This window comes from Neophocaena asiaeorientalis, unplaced genomic scaffold (genome assembly GCF_003031525.2).
Source record: "Neophocaena asiaeorientalis asiaeorientalis breed wild unplaced genomic scaffold, Neophocaena_asiaeorientalis_V1.1 scaffold438, whole genome shotgun sequence".
Classification (NCBI taxonomy): domain Eukaryota; kingdom Metazoa; phylum Chordata; class Mammalia; order Artiodactyla; family Phocoenidae; genus Neophocaena; species Neophocaena asiaeorientalis.
The window spans coordinates 7,081,245-7,100,549 of NW_020173491.1; the positions used below are offsets into that span (position 1 = coordinate 7,081,245).

The 19,305-nt window shown below is 39.6% G+C and overlaps 1 protein-coding gene across 3 annotated transcripts in view; it reads right to left on the bottom strand.

The window, feature by feature from the left end:
• Positions 1 to 19,305, bottom strand: part of PSME3IP1 (proteasome activator subunit 3 interacting protein 1) — a 41,773-nt gene that overhangs the window by 14,458 nt on the left and 8,010 nt on the right. For 2 of the 3 annotated variants that reach the window (XM_024747476.1, XM_024747477.1), the window contains exons 2-6: positions 16,757 to 16,898; positions 16,161 to 16,259; positions 15,625 to 15,746; positions 10,679 to 10,812; positions 3,375 to 3,439 (exon numbers count right to left, since the gene is read on the bottom strand). In XM_024747476.1, the coding sequence (XP_024603244.1) occupies positions 3,375 to 3,439; positions 10,679 to 10,812; positions 15,625 to 15,746; positions 16,161 to 16,259; positions 16,757 to 16,883 (547 nt within the window). In that variant the 5' untranslated portion in view covers positions 16,884 to 16,898. Of the gene's footprint in view, positions 1 to 3,374; positions 3,440 to 10,678; positions 10,813 to 15,624; positions 15,747 to 16,160; positions 16,260 to 16,756; positions 16,899 to 17,298; positions 17,516 to 19,305 lie in introns of those variants that run through there. The other variant, XM_024747478.1, reaches the window with a different exon arrangement.

Consider the following 19,305-nt stretch of genomic DNA (forward strand, 5'->3'; position numbering starts at 1 on the left):
TGCTCCGCAGCATGTGGGATCCTTCCAGACCAGGGCTCGAACCCGTGTCCCCTGCATTAGCAGGCAGATTCTCAACCACTGCGCCACCAGAGAAGCTCCCAGGCGAATCTTTGACGAATATAGACACAAAAATTCTCAACAAAATATTAGCAAACCAAATCCAAAAACACATAAAAAAGGTCATACACCACGACCAAGTTGGATTCATCCCAGGGTCACAAGGATGGTTCAACATACTCAAATCAGTATGTGGGACTTCGCTGGTGGTGCAGTGGTTGAGAATCCGCCTGCCAATGCAGGGGACACAGGTTCGAGCCCTGGTCCGGGAAGATCCCACATGCTGCAGAGCAACTAAACCCACACGCCACAACTACTGAGCCTGTGCACCACAACTACTGAAGCCCGCATGCCTAGAGCCAACAAAGTTAGAACACACCCTCACACCATACACAAAAATAAACTCAAAATGGCTTAAAGAATTAAATATAAGACAAGACACCATAAAGCTCTTAGAAGAAAACACAGGCAAAACACTCTCTGACATAAATCGTACCAATGTTTTCTTAGGTCAGTCTCCCAAGGCAATAGAAATAAAAGCAAAAATTTAAAAATGGGACCTAATCAAATTTATAAGCTTTTGCACAGCAAAGGAAACCATAAATAAAACGAAAAGACAACCTATGGACTGGGAGAAAATATTTGCAAATGATGTGACGGACAAGGGCTTAATTACCAAAATATACAAACAGCTCACACAACCGAACAACAAAACAACCCAATCCAAAAATGGGCAGAAGACTTAAACAGACATTTCTCCAAAGAAGACATACAGACATGAAAAGATGCTCAACAGCACTAATTATTAGAGAAATACAAATCAAACCTACAATGAGGTACCACCTCACACTGGTCAGAGTAGCCATCATTAAAAAGTCTACAAATAACAGGGCTTCCCTGGTGGCGCAGTGGTTGAGAGTCTGCCTGCTGATGAAAAAGTCTACAAATAGCAAATGCTGGAGAGGGTGTGGAGAAGAGGGAACCTTCCTACACTGTTGGTGGGAATGTAAACTGGTACAGCCACTATGGGAAACAGTATGGTGGCGCGTGTGCACGCGCAATGGAATATTACTTGGCCATAAAGATGAAATAAAGCCATTTGCAGCAACATGGGTGAACTCAGAGATTATCGTACTAAATGAAGTAAGTCAGAAAGGGAAAGACAAACACCACATGATATTACTTACATGTGGAATCTAAGATATGGCACACATCAGCATAACTATGAAACAACAACAGACTCAGATATAGAGAACAGATTTGTGGTTGCCAAGGGTAAGGCGGGATGGGGGAGGGACGGATTGGGAGTTTGGGATTAGCAGAGGCAAACTATTAATATGTAGCATGGATAAACATCAAGGTCCTATTATATAGTATAGGGAACTATATTCAATATCCTGTGACCAACCATAATGGAAAAGAATATGAAAAATATATATGTATAACTGAGTCACTTTGCTGTACAGAAGAAATTAACACAATATTATAAATCAACTATACTTCAATACAATTTAAAAAAACAAGTGATCACAGTGTTGCATTTGAATCTTAAAAACAAAAATCAACTGTTAAGAAAAAAAATGTATGGGAAAACTGAGGAAAATGAATACTAATCTGATACTTGATAACATTTAGTAATTATTATAATTATTTCAGGTGTGATAATAGTAGTGCAATTATGTTAAAAAAACAAAGAATCCTTATTTTTTTAGGGATACATACAGAAGAATTATAGATGAAATAATTTGATGTCTGAGATTTGCCTCAAAATACTACAGTTGGGAGATTTAAATGAAATAGGATTGGACGGGGAATTCCCTGGCGGTCCAGTGGTTAGGACTCAGCACTTTTACTGCCGTGGCCTGGGTTCAATCCCTGGTTGGGGAACTAAGATCCCACAAGCCGTGCAGCGCAGCCAAAAAATAATAATAATAAATAAAACTTTCTTTAAAAAAAAAAGAAGATTGGACATGTGTTTAAAATTGTTGGGACTTCCCTGGTGGCGCAGTGGTTAAGAATCCATCTGCCAATGCAGGGGACAAGGGTTCGAGCCCTGGTTTGGGAAGATCCCACATGCCATGGAGCAACTAAGCCGGTGAACCACAACTACTGAGCCTGTGTGCCACAGTTACTGAAGCCTGTGTGCCTAGAGCCCATGCTCCACAGCAAGAGAAGCCACTGCGATGAGAAGCCCGCGCACTGCAACGAAGAGTAGCCCCCGCTCACCGCAACTAAAGAAAGCCCGTGCATAGCAACAAAGATCCAACACAGCCAAAAATAAATTAATTAATTACTTTTTAAAAAACTGTTCAAGGTACATGATGGGGTTCATTATACTTTCATCTCAATATTTGAATATGTTTTAAGTTATCTATAATAAAACACTTTAAAAAAAGAATGTGTAATTTCTTATACATACATAGAATAGCTCTGGATATATACATATATACATTAAAAATATATAATACTATTTCCCACTGGGAAGGAGAATTGGATGGAAGAGGACATACAGGTAGAAGGGAGGCTCTTCGCTTAATATCTTTTTCAAAAGTACATTCTAGAGTAAAAAGATATCAGCAACAGCTCACCATTACTGGAGTTCAGTGGATATACTTTTTTAAATAATCATTTTTTTGAAAGAAAAAAATATATTTTAAAATATCCATTTTTTTGCGTGACACAGAAATAAATGTAAGCCCTGTTTTATCGATGACCCTTTGAGTTCAGCTCAGAGTCTCAATTCCACAGGGAGTCAGGAGTAGAAGAACTGAAAACACTCTTGAATTTCTTATCCTTGATTCAGTCCTGAGTAACACTCACTTTCACTTATAACTTTGTGCCACTTAATACAGTAGCAGATTTGATCACATAAAAGGAACCACCAAAGAAAGTGTACTCCTGGAAACTGTATTTAGTAGCCTCTCGGTTCAATCCAATCCAACCAACAGCAGGAGCCAGGCATTCTACCTCTCACGGGTAGCCAGCCAGGTGAAATGAAGAAACTTGACATTTAAGGGAGACAAAGAAAAACTCTTTGTGAGTAGAGGTGATATGACCAGGGCTTTGGCTTTGTAAGCGCTCCTGGGACAACACAATTGTCACTTATCAGTTCCACTGGTTTCTAACATATTACTTTGCAGGGCAGCTGACATATTGCTAGGTTTAAATCCTGCACAGCCTAAAACGGTTTGGTAAGTTAAGTTTAGGTAGGTTTGCTTAGAGATGCACGCATTCCTCCACAGATACAATGCATTCCAGCCTTTTACCATGGTTCACATATATGATGAGTAAAGAACAAAATGAAAGCTGCCACCCACCTTGATTCTTGTCATCTGGGTCAGGGTCCGATTTCAGTCTTTTCACACTGTTGCCACTCTCTGAGCTGTAACAAAAAAATATGGTGATTTGAGCTAGGTCCAATCTTGGGGATCAAACTTTGGGAATCAGGAGCTCCAATAACTATTTATATGGGTCTTAGGCAGCCTCAAGGAGCTGAGATGATCTGAAATGAAAAGTCTTCATTTCAGGTTCTTAATCTCCTTCCAGCTATATTATTGTTATAAATATAATTTAAACCTCTGACCAATTCAAGGGGTGAAGCATTACAGCTTCAAGCATCACCAAAACATCAGATTCTTTGTCGTCATCATTCATCTTGGTTAGAACCACAGATGGACTTCAAGAATATCTGGACATATTTATATATGACAAAAATTTAGTTAAGTTATTAAAGATTGAAGGAAATATCTTTAGTGACAGGCTAGAGATTCTGAAAGTCACCCAAAATACCTTCACTAAAAGAATATCTAGAGAATGTACTTCTCTCGCCATGCAGCTAGAAGACACAATGCTCTCCAGCTCCACTGTTACCACTAATATTAAGTAATGTTTCTAAATTCTTACCTAATAAAAAATTTAGGACAGTCAAAAAAAAAGAAAAAAGAAAGCACTCCAAAGAGGAAGGAAATGGTCCCAGGAGGAAGGCCTTAATCCCAGAAGGAAGGGATGGTGAACAAAGAAACTTGTAAATACAAATCTAAACAGTCTATATAAAAAAAACAGCATCTAATTTGTGGTGTTAAACATGACCATGCTAAAGTCCTGGACAGCATGTAAGGAAGGAAGAACGTGACTGTAGCTAAAAGTTCTAAGGTCCATGGATAATTTTGCAGGAAAGTAAGATAGCTATTTACTTTAGGTTTTACTAAGTATTCTTGATAAATTGCAAGGTAAGCCACCAAACGAATAGAAATAGAATACAAAAATCCAAACAAGTAGAAAGAAAAGAAAATGAATAAAAGATTTTAAAATTGTAATCAATTTTTATAAAAAGAATACATGGAAAAAAATTTTTAAGTAAAAAGACAAATAACATTAAGATAGTAGAAGCTGGGGAGTCCCCTGGTGATCTAATGGTTAGGATTCTAGGCTTTCACTGCCACGGCCCGGGTTCAATCCTTGGTTGGGGAACTGAGATCCCACAAGCCATGTGGCATGGCCCAAAAATTAATTAATTAAAAAAAAAAGATAGCAGAAATTGTATAAAAAATCCTAGTATGTCCAAGCATACCTATAAAGAGAGTTTAACAGACTAAATTTTAAATCAGCTATTCATGAGACACACCTAAAAATTTAGAAGCAAAACAAACAACTTAAGACCCAGAAGGACTGAAAGTAAAGGAATGGAAAAAGAGTTAACCATGGCAAACACTAACCCAAAGAAGACTGGGGTACCTATATTAATATTAAGGAAATAGACTTTAAAACAAAAAGTATTATAAGGGATAAAAGAAGTTAGTTTATAAGGAAACAAAGTTTAATTCACTATGAAGAAAGAATAATCCTGAACATCTATGCTTCTAAAAGAGCTTAAAAATATACTATGTTCAACAGACTGAAAAAAAAATCAAGAAATCATTACTATAGTAGGAGATTTCAAAAACTCCCCTCAAGTACTAATAGAACAAGCAGACAAATGTGTAAAGAAACAGATGATTTGAACAATACAATCAATTAGTTTGTTTTGTTGTACCTACATAGAACCCAGAACAATTACAAAACACAGATTCTCCTCAACTTGGAACATTCACAAAAATTAATCTCAGGAATAGGTCACAAAGCTAGTCTAAAGCAATTTCAAAAGAATCAGCACATATAAACCATAATGCAATTAAGGGAGAAATTGATAACAAAAGATAAAGATTATATTTCATAGACTCTAAGACACCACTGATTATAAGGTATTAAAATGTGAGGGAGAAACAGGTTCATCTTAGAACCAGTGAAATATGGTTAAGTTACCTCAATATGTTTGGAAATTTTAAAAAATGTTCTAATTCATGAGTCAACAAAGAAATCATAATGGATATTTAAAAGTACTTAGTTGGAAATACAAAATTGTATACAATGAAAGCTGAGGAAAAATTATAGCTTTAGATGCTTATAACTGAAATGAGCTGAAAATTAATTAGCATGGTATCTGACAGTTATTTATAACAGAAATAATAAAAGTATAAGTTTGAAGAAAGTAAAGAATATTCCAAAGAAGGTAGAAGATATTAAAGAGCAAAACTTAATAAAATAGAAAAAATAAGAAGTAAACCCAAAAGATCTTTTATTTTTTTATTTTTTTTTATTTTTATTTTTTTGCGGTATGCAGGCCTCTCACTGTTGTGGCCTCTCCTGTTGCAGAGCACAGGCCTCTCACTGTTGTGGCCTCTCCCATTGCGGAGCACAGACTCCGGACGCACAGGCTCAGTGGCCATGGCTCATGGGCCCAGCCGCTGCGCGGCATATGGGATCTTCCCAGACCGGGGCACGAACCCGTGTTCCCTGCATCGGCAGGCGAACTCTCAACCACTGCACCACCAGGGAAGCCCAACCCAAAAGATCTTTGAAAAGACTAATAAAACTAAGACTACCCTCTCATGAAAATAAGAATAAAAGTATAATTCATCAATATTTGGGATGAAAAAAGGACAATTACAGACAGAACAGCAATCAGAAAAATAAGGAATACTGACAATTTAGCTAACACACTTGAAAAAAGACAAAATGAGCAAATTCCCAGAAAATATAACTAAATAAAACTGACTCAAAAAGACATGGGAAAACATAGATAGTCCTATAATCACAAGTTAAAAGAACAGGGACCGGGCTTCCCTGGTGGCGCTGTGGTTGAGAGTCCGCCTGCCGATGCAGGCGACACGGGTTCGTGCCCCGGTCTGGGAAGATCCCACATGCCGCAGAGCGGCTGGGCCCGTGAGCCATGGCCGCTGAGCCTGCGCGTCCGGAGCCTGTGCTCCGCAATGGGAGAGGCCACACAGTGAGAGGCCCGCGTACCACAAACAAAACAAAACAAAAACCTAGGAATAAATCTAACAAAAGACATGTACAACAACAAAACTATAACTTTATTGGATGACTTTAATTAAAGGAAACAAATAAATGTAGATATATGCCATGGATAGAGAAAGACTCAAATCCATAAAGATCTGTTCTCTCCATAAATTTATCAAGCAATTTAATAACATTCCAATAAAAATCCCAAAAGGATTATTAAAGAATTTAAACTAAAACTAAAATTTATATGCAAGAATGAAGTGGCCAAGAATAGACAAGACACCCTGAGAAGAATGTAAGGAGACTTGCTCTACCAGATATCAATATCTGTACAAAGCTACAGTAATTACACAGAGTGATACTGGTCCAACAGATCCTAGGAACAGAAAAAAGAATCCACAGACAAACCCGTATAGGTATGGAAACTTGTTATAAGACAGAGGTGACAATGAAGATCACTGAGGAAAGGCAGAAGTATTTAGTAAATTGCTAGAAAACTGGCTTTTCATTTGAAGAAAAAATTGCCATGGGATCCCTACCTCATACCCTTCAAAAATCAATTCCAGATTTAAAGACTAACATGTGAAAGACAAAAATTCTAAAACTTTTACAAGAAAAACTATATTACAACCTCAGAGTAGAAAGAATTTCTTGAACAAAATATAAAAGGCTCTAACCATAAAAAGAAAATATTAATGGATTTGACCACCTTAAAATGGACCACCTTCAAAAGGTACAAACTTCCAGTTATAAAATAAATAAGTAGTGAGGATGTAGTATACATCATGGTGACTATAGTTAATGATGTTATATTGTATATTTGAAAGTTGCTAAGAGAACAGATCTTAGAAGTTCTCATCACAAGAAAAAAAATGTGTAACTATGTGTGGTGATGGATGTCAACTAGACTATGGGGATCATTTCACTATATATATATGTATATATATCTCATATTATCAAATCATTATGTTGTACACTTGAAATTAATGTGTTATATGTCAATTATATCTCAATTTTTAAAAACTGACCACCTTAAAATTAAATATATTTGACCACTTTAAAGTAAAAAGATAAGCTATAAACTGGAGAAAATAAATATCAAGACTACGTTTAAAAACAAACAAAACCTATGAATCAATAAGAAGAATACAAATAACGCAGTAGAAAAATGGCAATATAAATGAACAGACCTTCCACACAACAGGACACATGAATGGCAAATCAACATATGATATGTCAACTACATTTGTTAACAGGGGAATGCAAATTAAGACCATAAGGAGATACTAGTTTATAAATCACTTTATTGCTGTATTTGTGCTGTCCAGCAGGGCAGCAACAAGCCACATGTAACTATTTAACACTTAAAATGTGACCAGTGTGGGGCTTCCCTGGTGGCGCAGTGGTTGAGTTCTGCCTGCCAATGCAGGGGACATGGGTTTGAGCCCTGGTCTGGGAAGATCCCACATGCCGCAGAGCAACTAGACCCGTGAGCCACAACTACTGATGCGCAGGCACACGTCTGGAGCCTGTGCTCCACAACAGTGAGAGACCCGCGCACCGCGATGAAGAGTGGCCCCCACTCGCCGCAGCTGGAGAAAGCCCTCGAACAGAAACGAAGACCCAACACAGCCAAAAATAATAAAAATAAATAAATAAATAAAATGTGACTAGTGTGGCTAGGGAACTGGATTTTAAATTCATTTAGTTTTCATTAATTTAGATAGCCACAGGTGCCCAGGGACTAACATATTGGACACACAGCTCTAGAGAAACAGATGTACATATGTAACAAAGTATGTCCTTGACCTGTCAGCACCGTTTGTCATAATTCAAACATTCATTCACAGGAGAATGAACAAATTTTGGACTCTCAAATAATGCACTATTATACAGCAGTGAAAGTGAATGAATTATAGCTATACATACACATACATACACACACACAAAACTGTTTCAATCAGAGAAACAATTTGATTGAAAAACGAAATTCACAGAAGGTGGTGTGTATATAATGAAATCTTTTTTCTGCGGTACACGGGCCTCTCACCGCTGTGGCCCCGCCCGTCGCGGAGCACAGGCTCCAGATGCACAGGCCCAGCTGCCATGGCTCACGGGCCCAGTCGCTCCGCGGCATGTGGGATCCTCCCTGGACCAGGACACGAACCCGTGCCCCCTGCATCGGCAGGCAGACCCCCAACCACTGAGCCACCAGGGAAGCCCATGAAATCATTTTTTATAAAGTTCAAAACAAGCAAGCTATTACATTATTTATGGGTACCTATATAGGTAGCAAAAAACAAAAAAAACCCCAAAACTACTAAGAGTAAAGAAAGGCGGGCTTCCTTGGTGGCGCAGTGGTTGAGAATCTACCTGCTAATGCAGGGAACACAGGTTTGGGCCCTGGTCTGGGAGGATCCCACATGCCGCGGAGCAACTAGGCCCATGAGCCACAACTACTGAGCCTGCGCGTCTGGAGCCTGTGCTCTGCAACAAAAGAGGCCCACACACTGCAATGAAGAGTGGCCCCTGCCTGCCACAACTAGAGAAAGCCCTCGCACAGAAACAAAGACCCAACACAGCAAAAGTAGATTAATTAATTAATAAACTCCTACCCCCAACATCGTCTTAAAAAAAAAAAGAGAGAGGCAAAAGAATGGTAAACTAGATATAGGAAAGTGGTGTGAGGATGTCAAGGCACAGAGACAGAATGGGGAGGAACACAGAGGCAGACTCATATTGTTGATAATGCTCTAGGTCTTAAGTTGGGTGATGGGTTCAGGGGGGCTTGTTTTATTACTATGCTTCATAACATATATCAGGCATCAGACTTTCACCAAGCATCGGAATTATCCATGGAACTTTAAAAATTAGACTTCCAGACCTCACTCCAAACTTACTGAGCCAGACAGAATTACTGTGAGGCAATCTACAGTATTAACAAACTCCCAGGTGACTCTAATAAACCCAAGGCTGGGTAGATTAGGAACTCCTGCCCCAGGAGACTAATTTATCACCTTGCTACACAAAACAACAATAAAGGATGATCTAATAAAAGTTGATCTAAGGACTAGGAGAGCTACTTACAACACATTCTGTTAGAAGCAAGACACTGCTGAGAGGTAACTAACTGACCGCCTAGAGAGCCCTTTCTTGGTATAGCCCAGTACAACTGACCCACATCCAAATCCTCAAAGACACTAGGCCAGCAAGAAAGCTTATATGAAAACTTGAAAGGAATAATTCATGGCTGGGGTAACTGGCCCTTTTCAGGCTACTGATATTCCTCCCCTTGGCTGCTATACCACGACGACATTTTTACATGTAAGCAACATTCCTAGCAATGTTCCTGGGAACATCAGCATACAGAAGGTGTGCCAAACCACAAAACTGCTTCAACACACTTTCTTCAAAACATGTGGCTGGTTGTCAATATACTATATTGATTTCCCTAATAGTCTGCACTTAAGCTTAACATCCTTTTGCCTGTGGTAGGGTTGGTCAAATTGAAATGACCAGATTTAATCACTTTGGTGCCATTTCAAGACTTGAAAAGAGAGGAGCAAACAAGGCAGTGCTGCCACCCCACACCAAACAAGCAGAGCCCCAGCCAGGTGTGTAACCCTGTCACAGCTGCCATGTTCTTATAGATCATTGTGCCCTTGCCCTAGCTCTTCTCTCTTCCTGGGATGTTCTGCTCTCCCCGTCTGCCCGTCAAAGCCCTAGTTGTCTTACCTAGTCAATCTCTTCTTTCTAAGGCCTTAACTTCCCCAACATGAGCACATATATCCACCTCCAGGCAGTTATTCCTCCTCCATGATCTAAGTACACCCTATATAAATCCTTCCATAGAACTTGCTACCTTGTTTGCCTAGAAACAGATGCTCAAGTACTGAACTCCACCTCTCCTACTACTTTGTGACCTTGGACAAAGGTTCTCAACCTCTGAGATTCTCAGTCTCTTCCTCTGATAATAAGAACCTGTACTTCACAGAGTTGTTGAGAGGAATAAAAGAAATCATGTATGGAAAGTACTTAACACAATGCCTGGCACATAGCAGGTATCCAATGAAGAGTAGCTATTATGTTCAATGAACAGAGAGACAATGGTCAAAGGCTATAGAAGACACCAAATCTGGTAGGGGAGAGAGAGGTAAGACCACCAAAGGAACTTCACCAAGACCTATGTTTAGGTAACCTTTTGTTCTGGCTACCATTAGTCTGGCATTTCAAAGCACACAGTCAGAAGGAGATTAAAGTTGTGTGAATTCGGGCTGACCTCTTATGCTTCACAGCTCCTGCCAACAGCTTTGCCTGGGAGAACTTGGTCTTGGTTTCTGTGGGTTTCACAGCCACTTTCTTCTCCACTTCCTTCTTGTTTTCTTGAGAAATTCCAACCTTGTTGAGATTACTGTGAGTTACAGGTTAAGGGTCAAACTAAGCAAAAAGAAGAGCTACAGCAGGACAATGATAAATCAAGAGATGGAAGGCAGATATAACCCGTGAACACTTCAGCTCTGCCATGGAATGTTCAATCTACTTATTTTAAAAATGCCCTCCCCTCCTTATTCTGCCAGTCAAATCCAGCTGATTTAAAAAGAAATGAAGGGACTTCCCTGATGGTCCAGTGGTTAAGACTCTGCACTCCCAATGCAGGGGACCCGGGTTTGATCCCTCATCAGGGAACCAGATCCTGCATGCCACAACTAAGACCCAGCACAGCCAAAATACATATATATTTTTCTTTTAAAAATAAATAAAGGTGACTAGGAGGAAAACAGCAAATCAAGCCCAAAATAATACAGAGAAGCAAACTTTTTCCTTGATTCTCAATGAGAATCAGAGTACAGCCAGAAAACCTGCTATTACCAAAGACATGGCCAATATCACGCTTGCTGGAGAAAACAAAAATCTTGAAGAATGCAACAGAAAAAATGTAGCTTCCCTGAAAACATAAAAATATTTGCTTTTTCCCCCCAAGGGTAAAAATCAAATTTTGCGGAGTGTCCTATGACTACCAGTGGCATTCAATTTTAGACATCATGAAGACTAACTCCTACTCTGCTGGTGCAAGACAACATCAGAATCACCTTAAGGCTCATTAAAAGACAGAGTCCCTCCCCTGTCCCAAACCTACTGAATAAGGACCTCCAGAGGCCCAGGAACCTGTTTTAAACACTCTCAAGGTGATTTAATGAGAAACCCCTGTGCATATGCAACACAACACAGGACTGAAAAGTTGTTTTAAAAGCATAAAGCAACCAGTTCACTTGTAACATACTTTTTTCATGCTTGATGTCAATCTCTAGCCCTCAAGCTTTGCCAGTTTCTTTTGTTCTCTCCACCAACCCCCTCCCCTCCTTCCTTTTCATGCTCTCCCACAACATATCAATCAACAGATAAGTACTGAAACATGTATTGGAACATCATAAGATACAGTAATGCCTTGCTGGAACAATAGTGACATCTAGTGCCCAAGATATCTAAGAAGTATGTATTATCAGCCCAAAGGGGTGGGGGTAGGGGTATACGGTCTAAGCTATTCCTGTATCTTTGAATAATGGAGAAATTGGGTACCAGAAATTAGGAAATTCTAATTCTGATCACTCTTCAGACACTAACTCAATTCTTATGGGCACCAGTTATCTTAAGCATTTTTAATATTCAATACAGATTATGCATAATGCTCAGTACTATTCTGAGTTTCATCAATTTAATGTTTTTAAGGTCATCATGGAAACTGATAATATGTTAATACTAAATGTTCATTTTTTAGAATAAAAATTAAAGAAACAAGTTTCATCTTTCTAGTACAGAATACCAAAAACAATGAGCATGCTGTGATTTTCACCTACAACTCTATCACTAAAGGATAGAAACTCTCAAAGAAAATTAATATTAAATATTGAAAAATAAAACAAAAATGGAAAAAATATAACAAAACCACACATTTATAATACCAAGACAAAGAGAAAAACCAACACTTAACTTTCTATTCTTTTGAAGTGAAGAAAAGCCCTCAACCTCTTCTTTTTTGGTGGGCAGGAAGGAAGTGGTAGTTACATTTTTGATCCATATCCAAAGCATAAGCCCTTTTTTCCCCTAAGTCCCTTTCCCCCTAAAATGCTTTAAATACACAAACACATCTCAAAAACCTCATAGAATGCATTAGATGAGCATTTTTTTTAAAAATCATTGTTTTACAACACACATAATATTAATAAATACTGCTCTAACCTGAAAGAAACAAGAGTTCTGTTGTTTGTACTGGCACAAACCATAGCTTATTTGTATTCACAAGTATCACATTACAAAATGTATCATTTTATAGCAACCAAGCAAAGCCAAGAACCAGCTCCTGATTTAGAGCTTCAATAAACAAATGTCTAATCCTTCAACTCCTATTTCAACATGACTCTGGCTACATGCATGCTTGGGATTAGCACATCAGTGGGTTGGAAGGCTTGCTTTGCTTCAGTTTTTCTAGACAGTCAGAACGTTCCAAGTTTCCAATAAAAACGAATACCCTGGGCTTCCCTGGTGGCTCAGTGGTTAAGAATCCGCCTGCCAACGCAGCGGACATGGATTCGAGTTCTGGTCCGGGAAGATCCCACATGCCGCGAAGCAACTAAGCCCGTGCGCCACAACTACTGAGCCTGCGCACCTAGAGCCCGTGCTCCGCAACAAGAGAAGCCATGGCGATGAGAAGCCCCCACTCTCTGCAACTAGAGAAAGCCTGCACACAGCAACGAAGACCCAACACAGCCAAAGATAAAAATAAACAAAATAAATTTATATACATACATAAAAAAAGCTAATACCCCTGAAGCCTCTTCAATATTGTGCTGTAATGTTACCAGGACAGAAAAGTATCTTTTGCCTCATGGCTGCCCTGTTCATTCTTCTCTTTGAATTGAAAACCGAAAGGCCTCTCACACTCACACTCATACCACACCAACAATACTCTCCAAAATGCTGCTTTGGGAGACACTTTGTCTTATTTGCTTGCCTACCAAATGAAGCACATGAAACAAGACATAATTCAAATGAGAGTGTAATTAATATATTTTTCTTTAGAGGAAAAAGCCAGGTGCCTAAAACAATGCAATACATATATCTGCCCATCTCAGATATATCAATGCATAGTATCATCCTGGGGTCACCACGGAACAGAGTTCGGGAGGGAAGCTTCAGAGAAATCAAGCTCAGTCCTACAATTGGGATGGAGGTGTGACTTTCCATCAACTCCTATCTTACTTAGTGTTATACCAGAATTCCACTAGAAGAACTGGGACTTGAAGCCAGGTCTTTCGCTACCAGTTCAGAGCAGGTTTTGCGGCACCGTGCTGCCACCTTATCTCGATCACCGTCAGTCACCTTAAACCAAATTTGTCTTAAACCAAATCCCTGGGAATCTGTCCACATTTTTTCCTACATAACTTTTTAATGGAACCTACTGCACACTCTCTTCAACAAATACCAATTAGCACATACACACAGTCATATTATCAATCTTAGAGGTAAAGCCTGCTCAGTCACACTAGTGAGGTTATTCAACATACAAGCATGAAATACTCAAATTAGCTTTCTCACAGAAGGAAAAAGCTAAGGTGGCCCTTTTAACCTCTCCTATGAGTCATTCATTAATATATTCACATATATACTAAGAACTTATTATATGCCATGCACTGGAGAATTCAGTGGTGATCAAGTCCTTGTTCTTATGGAGCTTACTTTATATTCCAGCAATAAAGAACAACACAAACCAGTAAGCATATAAATTAAGATTTTCAGGTAGTGACAGAGACCATTAAAAAAATGACATTATAGGGCTTCCCTGGTGGCACAGTGGTTGAGAGTCCGCCTGCCGATGCAGGGGACACGGGTTCGTGTCCTGGTCTGGGAAGATCCCACATGCCACGGAGCGGCTGGGCCCGTGAGCCATGGCCGCTGAGGCTGTGCATCCAGAGCCTGTGCTCCGCAACGGGAGAGGCCACAACAGTGAGAGGCCCGCGTACGGCAAAAAAAAAAAAAATGACATTATAGTCAGTGATGGGGGTGGGTACAATTTTAGATGGGGTGCTCTATGAGTAACGGAGCTGAGACCCAAGTGTCATGAAATGCCAGCCTTGTAAACTCTGAGGGCAGAGCATTCCAGGCTGAGGAAATAGCAAATGCCTCACAGAGCTCAGTATGAGAGGAACATAAGGCAGGCCAGTAGGCTGGAGTATAGTAAACAGGAGGAAGAGTAGTTCAAGATACAACAGGGTGGTGGGTTGGCCGAAATCATGCAGAGCCTTGTAGGACCTGGTGAAGAATGTAGACTTAAGACTAAATGCAACAGGAAGCCACTAGTATTTCAAACAGGAAAGTGATATGATCCCACGTATGTTTTCAAGTTCCCCAGACTATTGTCTAGAGAATGGATTGTGGGGGAGGAGAGCAGAAGCAGAGACAATTAGATGGTCACAGTAGCCCAGAGAAGGTCTACGACGACTGCAGTGGCAGCAGAGAAAGCAAGAAATGCAGGATTTGGAGTACATTTTGGAGGTAGTTTTTGGCCCAGGCACCTGGGGGTATAGGAGTACCATTACTGAGATTGGGAAGACCAGAAAAAGAAGAGATTGGGAGTGGGGGGGGTGGGGGTGGGGAAGGAGATGGTGTGATGAGGGTCGGGGTAATGAGGCACGGAATTGAGAATTTTGATTCAGCCAAGTTACATTTGGGATGTCTATTAAGACATTCAAGTGGATGCCAAAAAGGCAATAGTGAACCAAAGCAAAGTTCTCTTGGATGCTTTCTCTACCCACCTATGGAGACAAACCAGGCTGTATCTGTAGGGAAGGTCTTACTAAGGACACAGGAGGGCTGCTAAACATTTCCTTTTAAAACATAGAAGCCAGTTTCTCCCCTGGATGAGGTTCACTGCATCGTCCACCTGTTTCAGAGTCTAATACCACAAGGCAAGAATAACCTGGTACTATTAGGATTTAGGCCTTTAGTTAATCCTAAAGGATCTGGACTTTTGATTGCGACAGATTCCTGCATGCAACATAACTCTACATATCACTACCAGTTACTCAGGGTCCTAGGAACATCAGTGTTGAAAGGGAACTAGAGATCACCAGGCAGAAGACCCTCATTCTACTTATGAAGAAACTAAAATGCATAGATGTTGATGAGAAACTGACACCTTATACATTCCTAACAAAGTACAAAGGATATTCTGTATTCCTTCAGTTCTTTCAGTTCTTCTTCTCTTCGTTGCTTTTCTATTAGTTCCTGCTGACGAGAAACCTCATCAAGGAAGTTGGTCTCATCTTCGTCTAAGCCTCTTACCATGTTTTCTGAGGAAATAATTAAACAAGGAACACTTAACAGGCTAAAGGAAAAATATAGTCAAATAAGATTTTCCTTGTCCTATTTTTAAATAAATAGCAGATACTTCAGGGGATTAGAAGAAAGAATTTGTAAACACCAAAGCTTTTGGATAGATAACATGACATAAAATCAAGGCATCTCTCCCATTACTAGATATTAGCATAAATTAAAATGGGTACCTTGAGTTCTAAACAAAAATGTTCAATGTGGTCTAGATAGTAGAAAGTTGTCTCTTTTCCACCAAATGAGCATCTACAGACAATTTTATCTAAAGATAATCAAGACAATTTCATGGCTGGTTAGTAAAAGTGTTCACAGGGCAAAAGTGCACCAAAAAGGCCCTGCAGAGTCCCTTGGACACTGTGTTTTCTGAAGCTTACTGAATTTGAACTGTTCTTCATACTCCTGCTGCTTCCTATCTTTCTGCTCCTGTAGCCTTTCATATAGAGACCGAGGGTCATAAACCTCCTCTGGGCATTCTGAAAGAAAGGGAGGGGAAAAATACATACTTTAGAATCCTTTCATATTATTTTGGAATCACAAAGGATTTTAAAGATAAAGTCAAGTCTCTGCATGATCTGAGGGCAAAGATAACACAAAAATAGTACAAAGTCCACAGCTTCCCTTTGGACCTCAGAGAGGGGCCAGCAGTTCTCAAAGCCAACTATCAATGTTAACAGGGCCCAAGGCTTGAGACAGTTAACTGGATGAGGGATCCACCCAAACCCTGCATGGTAGCAGCATTCTCAGCAGTTCAGATCCTGGATCCACCTGAATAGATGGAATAGACTAGCAGAATCTCCTGGAAGACAGTGTGGCAGAGTGGAAAGGGCAAAGATGTGAGGACCCTGGTTCTGCTCCCAGCTATGGAGGCCTTACATAGCTCCCTTGAGCCTCATTTTCTCTCCTCTGAAGTGAAGACATTAATACCCACTTTGCAGGGTTGTAAGGATTAAAGGTCTACAAGCCTCTATACCTTCTGGATCTTCAGGTTTTCGAACTTTCTCCCATTCTTCTTGCCTCCTTTTGCGCCGTTCATCTAATTCTGCCTCAGACACAAACCTCTTTTTGATAACAAGGTTACCATCATCCCCTCCATCCATAATGGAACAATCAGTCTACAAAAAAAAACAAAAAACAAAAAACCATTTCGAGTGAGAACTGCAATTAAAATTCTAAAGAGAAACAAGAAGATTGAGCTCTGTCTCCCCCAGCAATAGACTACCTCAAAACTCCTTTCAACCTTGAATTGAGAAATCCTCAAGCAGTTTAATTTACAGGTCATTGATGAAAGCACATGATTACATTTTCCTAATGTATCAAGTAGTTTTATCAACATCTATGTTATCTACAAACTCAGCAGAGGACCTGGAATAATTCTCATGATATGCCACAGTAAATCTTACATTCCAGATTTGTCTCTGTCCCTCTAATATAGACAAATTGGTCTCCTGGGCACCCTGACATTGTTCCTTCTCAAAATTCCTGTTTCAGGGATATTACACCACCTTGATTCACCTGTTTTTATTTCCAAGTAGATTCCAAAAGGAGAAACTCGGATATTCAAGGAGTCTTAGAGATGAGTCTAGTCCGTTCAGCAGAAAAGTGATATGCCTAGAGGCACACAGACCACAAGTGGAGAAAGTAAGACTAGAAGAACCCAGATCTCCCCACTTCAGGTTCCATGTCCTCTGTACTCTACTAAAATGACTCCTCTTTCATCTCTTCCTGACCTTCCTCCCTGTAAACTCCAAATCTGCCCCACTTAAGATTCTATCCTCCATCCTTCTTTTTTCTCATTCCCACAATGACCTCAACCATTTTACGCACTTTAGGCCCAGAGAAGTTAGGTCACTTGTCTAAGGTGATAAAGGTGGTGAATGGTGGAGCTGAGAATCAAATCCAGGCCTGAGAGCAAAAATTCATACTCTTACCCACTTCACCATACCCCTTCCCAGAAACCAGGGATCCTCCTTGAGAAGAAGGACATGTCAATTTCAGCTTTCTTCCTACATCAAATTTCAGTGCTGAGAATGTTCATGAAACATTTTTCTCTAGTAAAGACGAAAATGGAAACTGAGAAAATAAATCCGAACATGCAGAACAAAAGAACAGTCTCCGCCTAAATCCTACTGTTGAAGTTTAGTTCAACGAAACAACAATGAGAAAAATTTTAAATTTACTAGAAAGAAAACCAAATCAATTGACAGAAGCTGTTGTTCCCACCTAAAGCCCACAACCTGGACACTTGATTTAGCATTACTTAGCATTTGATTTAGCATTACAGACAGAATTGTTCTCTGTGACCATGCCAAAAATTCCTCAAGTTCTGCATAATGACCTCTTATGGAACAAGAGCCAACATTTTCTTAAATCTCTCTGGCAGAGAAAACATCAACTATGTAGAACTCTAATGGATGGGAGAGACATATTGGGCCCTCAATGTCCCCTTTCTTAGCTGTAGCTCTCCTTTCTCACCCTAAATTGGCTGTCCTCTCACCCTTATTTCCTGGTAAATAATTCAGAGTGCAACGGGTCCTTATAGCCCACCTCAAACAATTCTCCATCTGACAGCAGAACCCACCATCCATACCCAGGAGATTTTCATCCAACCCATACTTTAAAACTGTACTCCCTTCCAGGCAGCTGACTCTCTCTGAGCAGCTCTGACTGGTAGGATAGTTCTTCCTTAAACTGAACTGAAATCTGTCTCCCTATAAATTCCACACACAGGTTCAGTCCACTGGGACTACACAAAAGGAGCCAAATCCCTTTTTCAACATGACAATGCTGCAGTTGTTTGAAGACAACTCCCATTTTCCTCCTAATTTGTCGCTTTTATAAGTCAAACATTTCTAGTTCCTTTAATCTTATAAAATAGAGAAAAAAGTGTCTCTAAGCAGTGAACTTAATGAATTGCATATGATTTAAACCTGGTAAATAAATTTTAGGATATGGTAATGCAACTGGTATGCCATTAAATGCATCTCTTCACTCTCGTTACACTTAAAAAATGAAAATATTAATACTGAAAGAACTCTTCTAAAAGGCCAAAATAAAAACCTAGAATCTTACATGCTTCAATCTAAATAAGAATTCAGAGACTCTTAAGATTATTCTTATAATGTAAAATTAAGGAAGTAAAACCATTTAATTTTCATAGCCTGTTGAGTTTTTGGAAAAAGAAGAACCTACCTTCACTTAACTTTAACAAAGATCCCTGAAACTCAAGGGACATAGCCTTTAGGATACATATAAACAAGCCTTTAGGATACATGTAAACAAGGGTTTGAATTTGAAATGGAAACTCTAGAAAAATAAGAATCTTCCCAACATTTATCAATTACTTTTGGGAAAAGACAAATTTATGGGATTCCAAGACATTCTTACTCTCCTTTTCATCAACCTTTTTCTCAAAAGTGTTAGAATTTGGGACTTCCCTGGTAGCGCAGTGGTTAAGAATCCGCCTGCCAAGGCAGGGGACACGGGTCCGATCCCTGGTCCGGGAAGATCCCACATGCCATG